The sequence below is a fragment of the Aedes aegypti genome, chromosome 2, assembly GCF_002204515.2.
Source record: "Aedes aegypti strain LVP_AGWG chromosome 2, AaegL5.0 Primary Assembly, whole genome shotgun sequence".
NCBI lineage: Eukaryota > Metazoa > Arthropoda > Insecta > Diptera > Culicidae > Aedes > Aedes aegypti.
The window spans coordinates 326,513,854-326,527,983 of record NC_035108.1 but is presented as its reverse complement, the minus strand read 5'-3'; the positions used below and the strand labels follow the sequence as shown (position 1 = coordinate 326,527,983).

Sequence of the window (14,130 nt, the reverse complement as noted above, 5' to 3'; positions counted from 1 at the left end):
CCACTATGGGTCAAAATTGGCTTCCAAACATTTAAGAAGAAAAAAACAAATATATGTTAATGCACCTATACGATAGGCCTAGCAAAGCTCCCATATAAAAAATGATAACGTTTTATTTTCATCACGTTCTAACAAACACAAGTTCGATTGAAAATTACAATTTCCACATTCAATAACATTTAATGACCATAACCTTCCTTAATCATAATCGATATCTATAATATTTGGAATAATAGTCTCTTACTTGAATAGCATTCGAACCAATATAAAACTAACAACATTTGTTTTAAGTTGAGCTAGAAATCTTGAAACTTAAACGTTTGCCCCACCTTACTCTAAGTAATTTTGCACAGCAAATCTACTCTCCGCAACAGAGCAAAATATCCACTTTGTGTTCGCATGCGGTCAGCCTTCTACTGCGGGATAGTGGTCTGGTCTCTCATCATCATCACCATCATGCTCGTCGAAGTCGTCGTCGTTCTTCGTCGGATTCGACGGATAACACCATCAGTTGTCTAGTTTACACGGTACGATGAACACCACCGAGGCCGTCGCCGCCTCCGCCATTGTCGATACATTAACTGTGATACCACCGGAAGATTGGCCCGAGTTACGTGAGCTGTATGTGGCCAATTGGCCCTCGAATTTGGTGGCCTACCACACCGTGGATAACTTCATCCAGTGGCACCGGAGAGATCCCAGCATCAAAAATCTCACGTTCTACAGCCTGAACGGCAATTGGCGAAAGGACGGCACTTACGTGATAGTGGTAAGTGAAACAGAGCGCAACTACTTATCGCTATGCGTATGTCCGTCGTTTGATGGTCATAGGCGACTCTAAGGGGTTCTGAAGAGGAGGTAAAATGTCAGCATTAAATCTGTTGGTCACTAACTAAATTCAAATTATTCGTCGATCAGTGATAGTAGTTTTCTTAGATTTTTCATATAAACATACTATTATCCTAGTTTTTAAAGTAAAATAAATGTTGAGTCTAATATTTAATTATTGCTCAAACATGTTTACCAGACAACTAAAAACAAATTATTGTCAAGAAAACAACAAATCAATTGCATCTTGCTTTACAGACTAACAGGCTAAAATTTTGAGTTTTAGTAGCTCTTTATAATAAAATAAATAAGTGTACACAAAGCTTTATTTCTGCTCTAACGTGTTGACTAGACTTCAACAATCAATGCATTGACGGAGAAATACATATAATTACCATGAATTTTGATTTACAGGCAAACAGTTTTAAGTTGTATTTAGGTAATAGAAATTTTGAGTGTTTTTCAAAAATTCTATTTCAGCTCAAAAACATTTTCTAGAGTTCTAGAATAAAATATCGATAAAATTGAATGTCATCGCTTCAAGTATAGATATACAAGCAAATTGTTTAAGGTGAATCAGGTTGGAATCAATTTCTAAGATTGCAATAAAACTCTAAACGCACAAATCTAGCAAAAAAGCATCCAACAACCGTGCATTTTTATTTTGGCTTTGTGCACTAACAGAAAGCTAAAAATAAGAAGATCAGAAACATTTTCCAACTATTTCTCCAGTTTAGTGCCTTTTAAAACGTGAGTAGAGGCACAAGTCGGCCATTGTGCCGGCCATCTTTGGATTCCGAGATGTTTCACCTTAACACAATGAAGGATTTCAAATTTTTGTTTGAAAAATAAATTTAGAGTGTACTCTGAAATCTTCATTTTACCCCAAACATGTTAACCAAATACAAGTATGTTCATGCCAAAAAATATATATCATTGCTTTATATATTGATTTTTATGCAAAGAGGCTGTACATATAGGGGTTCTCGTAATGTTTGGTAAAAATGTTTTATGTGTAATCCAAAATAACTATGTCTGCTCAAATCTGATCGTAAGACATGCACAAGCAAATTTATACTGAAAAAGATCGATGTCATCGCTATGCATTTTGATTTACATGCAAACAGATCGAAAACCTAAAGGGTCTCGTAGTTTTCAGAGTAAAACAAAACTTGAGTGTAATCAATAATTTATATTTCTACCCAAAAATGTTCACTGAACTACTTCAGTCAAATTGATGTCAATAAAATCACAAGTCATCGCTTTGAATTTTGTTTTACAAGCAAACAGTTTCAAATAAACAATATTTATTATTATTGTATAGTAAAATAAATCTGAGTGTAACCAAAAAACTCTATTTCTGTTAAACGATTTCACTGCACTTCTACAAAAACTTGCATGATGAAAAAACTATACCATATGGGACCGAAATCCGTACACCTAAGCATTAAGCAAATAAAAACCTCTGTTAAATATATTTGGATTTGTAAAAGGCAATTGATCACTCTTCTTCTATGACTTCCACATCTTTTAATACATAATTAATCCCCAAATGAGCCTAAAGTTGAGTAGAAACCTTCGAAATCCGTACACTCTAATAAGGTTGCCCGTGATTCGAAATCCGTACAGCTGCCCAAAAATCAAAACATTAATGCTAAAGATGTCAATTTTATCTTAGTTTTCTTTTTTAATCCAAGTGAGCATCAAACTTCAAAATGACATTCAGAACCATTAGACGCATGACCACTCTATAGTAGGTTCCAGGTGCTCCGAGGGGATGTGGAGTTACTTCAATATGGGTATCAAATAATAAGATTTTCGAAAGGCGATGCACTTTCAGAACCACCGGCTGCCATGACCAGCTGTATAGTAGGTTCGAGGTACCCCAATGAAGTTGGCCAATTTGGGTAACAAAGTTTAATATTTATAAAATTCATGCTTCCGAATGCAGTTTTAGAATCACCGTCCACCATGGTTCCATGTACCTTGTTGGATGTGGAGCTTTTTTAGAATCACAAGAAGTAATAACCACTCTATAGTAAATTCCAGGGACCCCTACAGAAGTAACCAATTCGGAACAAGACCACATCTCTCAAGGTAGTTGTAACCCGCTATACAGTGGTCTAGCAGCCGCTGGATCTGAAAATACTCCCTGGAGTTTTACCTTCATGATTGTAAAGTTTGACACCCATATTGATATGGTTCCAGACATGCGCCTAATTGACCACTTCCCCCAGGGCACCTGGAACCTACTATACAGGTGTTTTATGGTGTTTGATTGGAAACACAAACATGACTGACCATATTTTCCGGAACCAGTTTTACGGAAATGGTCATATATCTGAACATTTTTGACGAATCTCAATGCGTTCACCAACATTCAACTTCCAATTAGTTCTAGTTTCACCAAAAAATTGTAAACATCTATACATCTTCACATCGCACAAAAATACAAACGACAGAAAAAAATGTCATTTGGGCACGATCTCGGAGTATTCGGAACATTTTCAGTGTCCGAAGGCCAATTTGCATAGCCAAGCAAGTTCCTGAAACTAGAAATTTGCCGTCGACTGCTTCTGGATGCATCCAATTTCATCAATTTTTCATAAAGTTATAAGCATTTGAGATTAGCCAAAATTTTGCCTACATCAATCTTTATTTATATCTCCTGTATTACCTCTTCTCTGACGGTGATTTTCAAAATACCTAAAGCATTCGCAGCTTCCGAGAATTACACAGCGTAACAAGGATCAAATTATGTGTCTCTTGTAGATTTGGGGTTGCTGAATCTGATGCCATTCTCAGAAATTTTCCAGCACGTCACATATTTTAGCTGCGGGTCTGAGAGAGAGAGGAGACAGCTGGCTTAGATTGCGAGCTCCGAAAAGTCAAGGGAACCTGTCATTAACTGTCACTGGAAAACCGCACATTCGAAGGGCAGAGCGTGTAAAACCGACAAAATTTGGTCAAACTTAAACTGGATGTGATTGAATATTCATGTTGTTTTTCTGTGCTCTCGCATATAGTGTCGTTGATTATTTAAATATTGTCGATTGGACTCAAATTGCTATCGAAATTGTTTAATTTTATGATCTTTTTGATAACAAATAGTATATGAAAAAGGTTTTGGCCCAGTTTGTGCTCTCCGAACCATTGTGCGCAACCCAAACATGAGAAGAAGAAATCAAAGAAGCCAAAAAAACAAGCCAGTTGTCAGTGAGCTGTCTCCTCTCTCTCAGCTGCAGGTCACCTAAGATGCATAAAACACTGGTTTTATTGATGTTTACATAAAATTTTAAGTATAATTTATCGAACTTTTTAGTGATCTCATCCTCCAAGCATGCAAAATAGGATTAAAACGTTCATTTTAAATATAATTTGGTTGAAATTGCCCGATTAAATTTAGATTAAACTCATTTTTTCAACATGCTTGCTGTCTCCATACAAAATTCTACGTTTCTCTTATATGGGAAAATACAATACTTTTTCAAACCACCAAAAATAACTTTTCCACATTGAAAGTATTATAATCTTTATTGATAAGTATAACGAAGATAAGATAACGTTTGAATTATGTGGCAAATTAAATGAATAAATTGCAATACAAGCTGGCAAATTTGCATGCAAGTTAACTAAAATACCGTTAAGTCACCAGTCACCGTGCGGGCTCCATTCACCGTGCACATTTACAAATTCCTACAAAATATTCATACAATTTTCACAAATTATTCTTTTGTCAGCAAAATAAGATAAAACTAATAGAATGAAGTAGTTTTTCTCACAAAGCATTTTGAAAAACCTAGTTTATGTAGTCAAAATCATGTGAATTCTGTTTGATAATGAGATTTTTCAACACTCTTAGTAGAAACTCCAAAAATTACCATTTTTCATTTTAACGTTAGAGTAAGAAATTTTTCAAAATTTCAACAAGTTTACATTGTGTATACCACTAGTTAGATGTATTTCATAGTATGAGCAATGAAATTTTATGCAATTTATAATTTTTCATTGTGTTTCAGTCAAAACCCAAATGCACGGTAAATGGACCCTTTTCAATATGTATGGTTCCCATTACCGTGCATTACTGTAAAAAGCTTGAAATTATTCGGTAATATTAGATTTATTGTTATGTCGTGATTAAAAAACTTCATTTTGAGTGTTTGAGTGAATATGAAATGGTTTGAACAATACAGTCAAACCTCCTATAACGATTTTAATGGAAAATTATTTATTTAGTAAATTTTTAAACGTTGTATGGTTTTTATTATAAATGAAGATTTTAATATTCTTAAAAATGAGTGCGCACACTACTAGCAACATAGTTGCTCCATTTCCAACGTTTCTTCAAGATACAAAATCAAATCATGACGAAAACTATATGCACGGTTAATGGTGCACTAGTGTGCACGGTAAATGGTGACATAGCACGGTACGAGGCGACCTTAACATTACATTTTCAAACATATTTTTAGAGTATTTTTTGTTATCCAACACTAGTTTTATATTTTTTCCTGAATTATTATATAATTGCACGCTACGTAGTGGTATTCTAGTACGCATCAAATTATTTGGCAAAGTTATACAATTTATTGAAGAGCAAATTTTTCTTAAATGCACGGTGAATGGTAGCTTGACGGTAGTCATTTTTTGCATTTTCAACATCCAATATCTCAAAAACTAGACGTGCTATGATATTTTTGAAAACGGCGGTATTTTGGCGCTTGAGACAAAAACGTGTTCCTGGCCATTGTACACTATTTCAACGCTTTTTCTCAAATCATCAGCGTTATATTTCAGCATCATACTATCATATTTAATGGCTAAAATGCGAAGAAATATGACAAAGTTTTGCACTGTACGGATTAAGATTCAATTTGGAATTATGAATCAAAATCCGTACAGCACAATAATTTTCCCAAACAGTTATTGTACAGTTCAGAGATAGCATTTACTCCTGTGGAATTACAAATACTCACTATTAGAAGTCATCATGATCAACAATTGGTTCAGAGGAGGTTTGAATTGACTATTAATATGTTGGAAACTATTCTCACTCTTCTTAACAAATCACTAAGAAGGTACACAAACCAATCCTCACAATGATGAGCGACCACATTTTGATTTTTACAATTTTCAAATCATGGCCTACTTGTATCAAATTAGCATGAATAACAACTTATAACTTATTGTAATTACATGTGTGATTTTAATATAAAAAAGTTAAATTCACATTATTCAGGTTAGCTAAAGATCAAAAGATCAACTATTGATGTTTCAGTATCCACTTACCCCGCCGTGCCTTATTTTCAAATTAAAACTGAATGATTTGCATACATGTTGGTGTATAGAAAAATTTGATATTTCCCTTCATTCTGCAAAACACTAGAGCCGCCCATGGCAGCTTATTCGCACTGTACCGACGACAAAGAACGATAGAGTCAGAGCAACCAACAAATGTTTTTGACCCATATTTCAGGATCGCTATCAGCTGTTTCTGTACACGCTTGCGGCAACCGGCGGCAATGATGTACTGCAGCGGGCACTGCACCTGCTCGATTGGAGCCAAGGGTTCAAAGTGAGCTCGTTCCTAGCGAGACATCGGAACGCCGTGATAGACGTAATCGATGCCAAGGGCCTTCGCAAGGAATACGACAGCTGCACCTATCTGTACTACTTGCCCCGGGAGGAATCGACCAAGCTGGAGGTCGAGCTTCCCGAAGGATTCCGGCTGGGCGATCTGACGGCTGAAGATGCTGCCAAGGCCGATGCCGTGTGGCCCAATAGGCACACGGGGTCGTTGTTCTTCTTGCAGAGGCTTGCCGCGTGGAATCCCAACGTGGGACTGTACAATGCCAGCGGAGAACTGGTTGCATGGTGTTTTAGGTGAGTAAATGAAAGTGATTTTATGGTGATTAATCAAGGTCGCAGTGTTGTGTGTTTTTACAAAGGCCTGTGAACTTGATGATGAATCATGCCTGTAGAGGGTGTGAATAAACTTGAAACTAGGGAAATCGGTTCGGCATAGGGTAAAAGCATAGACAAACAGACGTTACATTTAGAACAATTGGTTGCTATAAAAGCGATTCAAATTACGAGAAAGTTTGAAAATTCGATAAATAGATTTCTATTGAATTTTCAACTGTTTTAGTTTATGCAAAAATAACAAAAACTAATTCAATAGGAGGAAGACGGGGTAAGAGTGCCAGTCGGGTTAAGATGGACTACCTTTAGTTTGGAATGAAAATGACAGTTTTCTTGAGACTTCACCAAGCACTTTACTTACACATATTTTTTTTCATTCTGAGGCATTTCTGGTTATATTTACATCAAATATTTCATAACAAATATCACAAACAATGTTTTTCTTAATATTTAGATATTGGATCCGAATTAAACTTTAGGTTTACGGAAGGGAAATTTTTGTAAAACGCAATAAATTAACCGTCGATGCATTAACTCTCCAATACCCACATTTTTCTTTTCGATCTAAGTTTAATTTTTCGCTAGCTAAAATCGATCTTAACACGTTTTGGACAATGATTTATTTTTTTTCGCAAATTTATGAAATTTGGTTTTTGATTTTTCTGATTATTATTTTTTAACATCCCTAACCTTTTTCGATTTTTCTTGAGATTGAAGCCTTGATTACCAATTTTTGACAATAATAAAAACAAATATTTTTGCAGTACTTTGAAAATATCTATTTTTTTCTCGAACATATTCTATTTTCCGTGAACTAAAGGAAAAATCCATTTGAAGTTATTTCAATTCCACCAGGCTCTTCTTCTGTGATAGGTTGATTGTAGAAAAACATCAAATGTAAAAATTGTTGTATTACACTTTAAATTAGACCCATACATTTGTATGTTACAGAATAATGCAATTTTCCAAACATTTTGAAAATACAAGAAATTTTCAAAAGTCGTATAAAGTTTTCCTAATATGCGCGTTATTTCTCAACGTTTAAACCAAAAATAAAATCATGTTGATTTCTGAGCTAAGAAAAAATACACAAAATTCCAAAAGGTACCCCGTTTAAAAGCGGGGTTGTGAAATAGAAAGTTAATTAATTTCAGTCAAAGAATAAAAGACATTTTCTATGCACACACTGTTGAAGTGTATAACAGTCCTATCCATCCAAATGACATGCGAACTGAGTTGGCATTCCGGTTTATACCAAGGAACTTGTTTGGAAATGGCCCAGCTTGTCCAAAATATATAGGGGTCCAAACTATATTGGTTACCCTATTTGGTCAAATTTACGACTATTTGTCTGTGCTTATACCCTGGCTATCAAGTAATCAGCTGTTCGCTTCAATTCATACGATGATATACAAATTAAATGATCAAATGGTGTAGAAAGCTCTAAGCTGAAAGTGCTCATGAGAACACTAATCTTATGAGCTGGCTCTATCATCATCAGTTGGGACGTAACGCCAGTACAACTTTAAACATGCATATCTCTATCGTTTTCGAAGCGATTTTCAGAAAAAAAAAATCCAGCAAAGGAACCGGACACTATTTAAGATTGTTGTTCATTTTTGGGGTTTTGAAATAGATGCGTCTACCTAAAATTATTCAGCAAAAGGTACTTCCTAGTTTTTTTGAAAAACGCATTTCTCACAAATTCAACAATAAAACAAAATTTAAAGCGTTGACATGTATTTTTTTCCGACAAAAACTGCTTGTTTGAGTGGAGTGAACATGTTTGAGCATTAATTGACATTTTTGATTACACTCAAAATTGCTTTTACCTAAAATATTACGAAATTTTTTACTCGTTTACCTGTAACCTAAAACTCAAAGCGATGACATATAGTTTTTTTTACATAAAATTGATTATGAAAATCAAATCAACATGTTCGAGTAAAAAGATACATTTTCCGATAACACGTATTTCCTGAACTTTTTTGTCTGTGAATCAAAATTGAAGACTATGACATGTAGTTTTTTCGGCATGAATTTACTTGCAGAGGTCAAGTGAATATTGTAAACATTTCTTTTTGTAAATATTTTTGAGTAAAATTGAAATTTTTGATTACACTTAAATTTCTTCTACCTAAAATATAACGAAAACCCCTATTTTTTGAACCCGTTTACCTGTAATTCAAAATCCAATGCAAAGACATAGTTTTTTTTTCGACATAGAATTGATTGTTGCAGTCAAGTGAACATGTTCGATTGAAACATGAATTTCCGATAACACTCAAAATTTATTTTACCCTCAACTTTACACTTAATTTGTTTTACTAAAAATATCACGAATATTCCTGTTTTGTGCCTGTAACTCAAGTGAACATGTTCGAATAAAAAAAACCGGTAACACTTAAAACTTGTTTTACTCAAAAAACGTATTGTTTTAGCTTTTTTGTCTGTTAATCAAAATTAAAGGCTATGACTTGTAATGTATGAATTTACTTGTAGAAGTCAAGGAAATATGTTTGAGCCAAAAAATTGACTACTCTCAAATTTATTTTTATCCTAGAAAACAACATAAAAAACTTATGTCTCGAATTTGTTCGTCTGCAAATATAAACTGAAGGTCTTGACGTGTAGTTTTTTTCGACGAGAAATAACTTTAAATAACTTTTGGGGCCTTCCTTAGCCTTGTGGTTAGAGTCCGCGACTACAAAGCAAAGCCATGCTGAAGGTGTCTGGGTTCGATTCCCAGTCGGTCCAGGATCTTTTCGTAATGGAAATTTTCTTGACTTCCCTGGGCATAGACTATCATCGTACCTGCCACACGATATACGAATGCGAAAATGGCAACTTTGGCAAAGAAAGCTCTCAGTTAATAACTGTGGAAGTGCTCATAAGAACACAAAGCTGAGTAGCCGGCTCTGTCCCAGTGGGGACGTTAATGCCAAGAAGAAGAAGAACTTTTGAGCAGAAACTGAAATTCTTGATCACACCCAAAAACATTTTTTTACTTGCTTTCGTGATTTGAAAAAAACATATTTTTTTGGATTCGTTTGCCTGTTACTCATAATTCAAAGCGATGACAATAGTTTTTCCGACATGAAATTGATTGTTACAGTCAAGCGAACATGTTCGAGTAAAAAAATAAATTTCCCATTACACTCAAAATTTGTTTTACCTAGAAATTAGAGTGTTACATTTGTTCTCAAACATACCCCACCCCAATGTCACAAAAAACATGTCCTACATTTGAAGTGCAAAAGGATCCAGAAAATAGGGTTTTTCGTAGTATATTAAAAAAGAGAAATTTGGAGTGTGATCAAAAATTGCAATTTCTGCTCAAACATGTTCACTTGACTTCTGCAAGTAAACTCATGCAGAGAAAACTACATGCATGCATGAGTAACCTTGAGTTTTGATTCACAAACGAACAAACTCAGGATAGAAGTTTTTTGTGTTGTTTTATAAGTAAAAGCATTTGTGACCGTAGTCAAAAAATTCTTTTTCTACTCTACAATATTCACTTGACTTCTACAAGGGAATAAATGCTAAAAATACCAATGTCATAGGCTTCAATTTTGATTCACAAACAAACATAAGCACAGGAAATACGTTTGATGTGTATTTTCTGGGTAAAATAAATTATGAGTGTAATTGAAAATTTAATTTTTACTTCAACATGTTTATTTGACTTTCACAATCAATTTCACGTTCAAAAAAATATATGTCGTCGTTTTGAATTTTGAGTTACAGAAAACGAGTCCAAAAAAATAGGGCCTCAGTAGTTTTGGTAAAAGAAATTTTGAGTGTAGTCAGAGAGTGTAGTTCACTTGACTCCTACAATCAAAATTATGTTAAAAAATAACATTTTCTAGGTTTGAATTGCAATTTACCAGCAAATGGATCCATAATTTATATTTCTGGTCATATGTGTTCACTTGACTTCTACAAGTAAATTCATGCCGGAAAAACTCTACGTGTCAAAGTTGTACTTCCGACTCTCTGAGGGGGGTTGGGTGTACAGGTGTTAGGGAAACTCACAAGATTGCTAAGAACGAGAAAAATTGCAAAATCGTTACTGTTTTAAGATTACAGACCTGTAAAAAACTTAAGTCGGGTTTCACATTTCACAAACCTGAACCTGACCCGTACCCGATTTATGTATTAGTTTTTAAAACCCGGACACGGCCCCCCCATTACCAAGTCCGAATCCGACCCAACACAAAAAAAAAATTGAAAGAGCCCGAAAAAAACCCAATCATTAAAATGGTAAATGCTGAATAATTGTAGAATTGTTTAAAAATCGTTAAGGTACTGTAGCCGATTATTCTTGAGAGGGAGAAACCGATACAAAATTTATGTACGTCAAGGTGAGCCGAGATTCTGCTGTCACGAACTGTCACTGTGATCTCGGATCTAAAAGAATGGACAAACATGATAAAAGCGCATAATTGATCAAAACATATTTTTGCATTTTAACAAAGTTGACAACAATATTATAACTCAACAATGGCATTATCTTATAATACAACGCAACAATTTTCATTAATTTTTACGTTCAAATCTAGAATACCGAGATTATCGGGATCTCAGAACTTTTTACATTGAGAAACGTGGCTCTATACTACGAAAAAGATGATCTAACACTTTGTAGGCCGCATTTAGAATGGTAATCGTTCGGAAATTCCAGCTGTTGACCCTTCCTTCCACTTCCCCGATAACTGTTGTATTTCCCAGCCAATAGGATCCTAAAGACCTGCCCCAATTTTAGTGCCAAACACTTTAGTTTTGATCAAAAACACATGTTTACTCATTTTTTTAAATGTTTTTCGTTTGTTAAAATCAAAAAACATTTCTTCTATGTTTTTTTTTTAGATTTTGCCGCACCCCTTGGCTTCAACTCAAATTTTGGGTGAATTTCGTTTACCATGTCTCTTCTGAAATGTCAGATAGGAACAACCCCAGTGTTAAAATTAAAACCCCTGTGGTGTTTTTGTCAACTAAGCGAACGTCAAACATGATCAAAAGTGTCAAGGTTCATATATGGACCCAATTTTCAAATTAAAGTTTAAATATGATATATTCGTTTTTTGAGCAGGAAAAATTGCTAAAGTAGTTCCAGTAACAAGCTCTTTCGTATTATTAAATAAAAACAAGATTTCATCAAACATTTTAGGACCCTATTTGATGGGTTCAGCTCTGATCCCACTCTTACTAGAATCTCAATTTTTCTTGAATTATTGAATGACATGCTGAAGGTGAAGATCAATCGAAGCCAAACTCCCAAGCTGAAAAGCTGAACGATTAGTCACCGACTGGTGGTTACCGATCGATCAAGTTATCAGCTTGAACTGTTGTCTGGTTCACTAGTTTTAGGCTCTTGAAAATTTGAGGTTTGGGTTTGATTCATTCTCACCTTAACTTCCTTCAGAGTGGGGACTAGTTGTCTTCCATTGTTCGCTGAACTAACTTAGATATTTCCTCTGCTGTTCTCACATTGCCTCTGCTCTCAGTACCATTCATGTGTTCATCTAAGTGCTACTTTTACCTTTCGGTCTTTCGGTTCTACCTTTCGGTCTTTCGGTTCTACCTTTCGGTTTATGTAGCCGCACTTCGCAGTCCAGTAGTGAAAGAAATACACAATACAGAATTGATCTTTTTATATTTTGGAGTCCTAGCAGGCGATGAGAAAACAGATCCTTTGGTAATCTCTAAACGCATTTCTCGAGACCAAAACAGCTAGGGGAAGACGGGGTAAGACCGCCCGCCTAAGCAAATTAATTCATATGTCAAAATCAAGAATCAATAAATACTTCTTCGACGCAGCATGTCGTTTTTTGAAGCCTTAGGCATAATTAAAAAATATCACAGGTGTTGTATTTCTAAAAAATATTTATTTCTTGAAGCTTTAAAAAAGTGATGTCTTATCACGATTATTTTTAGCGACGGGGTAAAACCGCCCACCCACGGGGTAAGAGCGACCAACACGATTTTCGTACACAATTTTGCGAAAAAATATATCAGTTCCCTGTGATTCTAAACAGAAAAATAATTCTACGAATTCTACATTGATTAACGTGGATATTGAATCATTTTCAGGATTAATTATTTCAAAAAACTTAAATATATACTTATTATTACCTTGAAACACCCATATTTTGGAAAAAAAAATATACGGATTTGGCTTGTATTTTTCACAAAATTGATTTCATTTTACTTGAACAGTAATGTACAACGTAGTTACAACTTTTAAAATGGTTCATTCAGTTATTTGGTATAAATTAGGGGTGGCGGCCTTACCCCGCATGCGCAATTTTCACAACTATGACCTTATTTCTAAGCTTAATATTTACAATTCATATTTCACTTCACTGAAGCATATTTCACATTTCTGTTAAAGCATGGACGGGTAATTTGTTATGTTTTTCCAAAAAAAATCCCTTCCGAAATCCTTAAATGAGCATCTGTTAAATTCAGATCAAATTCAATATCTACGAGCAGAAACTTTGTTTTTGACATTTGTTATGAAAAATTTGATGTAAACATCACACTAAATGATCCGGAATGTCAAAAATATTGTATTTATGGAAAGTGCTTGGTGAACTTTTAGGAAAATCGCCATTTTTATGCCAAACTGAAGGTGGTCCGTCTTACCCCGGCGGGCGTTCTTACCTCGTCTTCCCCTACTCCACATCCTCCAGGCGACACAATAATTACTTTGCTAGACACTAGATAAACTGTTAATATAAACTTATCATTCCTAATGATACTATTTTAGATCAAGACATTATAGTACTATCGTAACATTTAACACTATGCTTACCTTTTCAGACTTCAAGCTGGACCCCTGGGTGCTCTCCAGGTCGACGAAAAACACCTAAAGAAAGGCTACGGATCGATAGTGACAGCGGCGATGGCCAAAAAGCTAGCCAATCTCAACCAGGACTGCTTCGCACTGGTCAACAACAGCAACATTCCCTCCAAACGTATGTTCGAGAAGCTCGGCTTTCGACACACGGACTTTGCGTACTGGTTGCGCACCTATCCGACGGTCCCGTTTCAATGGAGTGACGATTAGATGGGGACCGCATAGCAATCAAAAATGACCGGGAGAGATCCGACAAGAAAAACGCGCATATTATAGCAATAAATTAGTCAATTCGATGCCAAACCGTTGTTTCCGGACGCGTGGATCAAAATTTCTTATCTTCTTATCACAGTCCATTGATGGCGATGGAAGGAAATCAAATTTCGCAATCAATTTCTATGTTATCGGGAACTCTGCTTCCGTTTGATTTGATTTTTATATCTTAGGGCTGGTATCACCTGCTTGTCAACAAAATAGGGACTAAAGAGACCACAAACTTAAAAAAAAAATCTAAA

The 14,130-nt window shown here is 35.1% G+C and overlaps 1 protein-coding gene across 1 annotated transcript; it reads left to right on the top strand.

Annotated features, from left to right (window-relative positions):
- Positions 1-508: 508 nt before the first annotated feature.
- On the top strand, positions 509-13,930 carry LOC5568231. The gene is made up of 3 exons (XM_001657874.2): positions 509-769; positions 6,305-6,711; positions 13,579-13,930. Exons 1-3 carry the CDS (start codon positions 533-535, stop codon positions 13,823-13,825), a joined length of 891 nt encoding a protein of 296 aa, XP_001657924.1. The 5' UTR covers positions 509-532; the 3' UTR covers positions 13,826-13,930.
- Positions 13,931-14,130: the final 200 nt, after the last annotated feature.

Excerpts from the sequence above, each read along its gene's own strand:
- LOC5568231 (XM_001657874.2), top strand. The coding sequence starts at position 533 with ATGAACACCACCGAGGCCGTCGCCGCCTCCGCCATTGTCGATACATTA. Across the intron at positions 770-6,304 it reads ACGGCACTTACGTGATAGTG|GATCGCTATCAGCTGTTTCT; the intron begins GTAAGTGAAACA and ends CCCATATTTCAG. Across the intron at positions 6,712-13,578 it reads CTGGTTGCATGGTGTTTTAG|ACTTCAAGCTGGACCCCTGG; the intron begins GTGAGTAAATGA and ends TTACCTTTTCAG.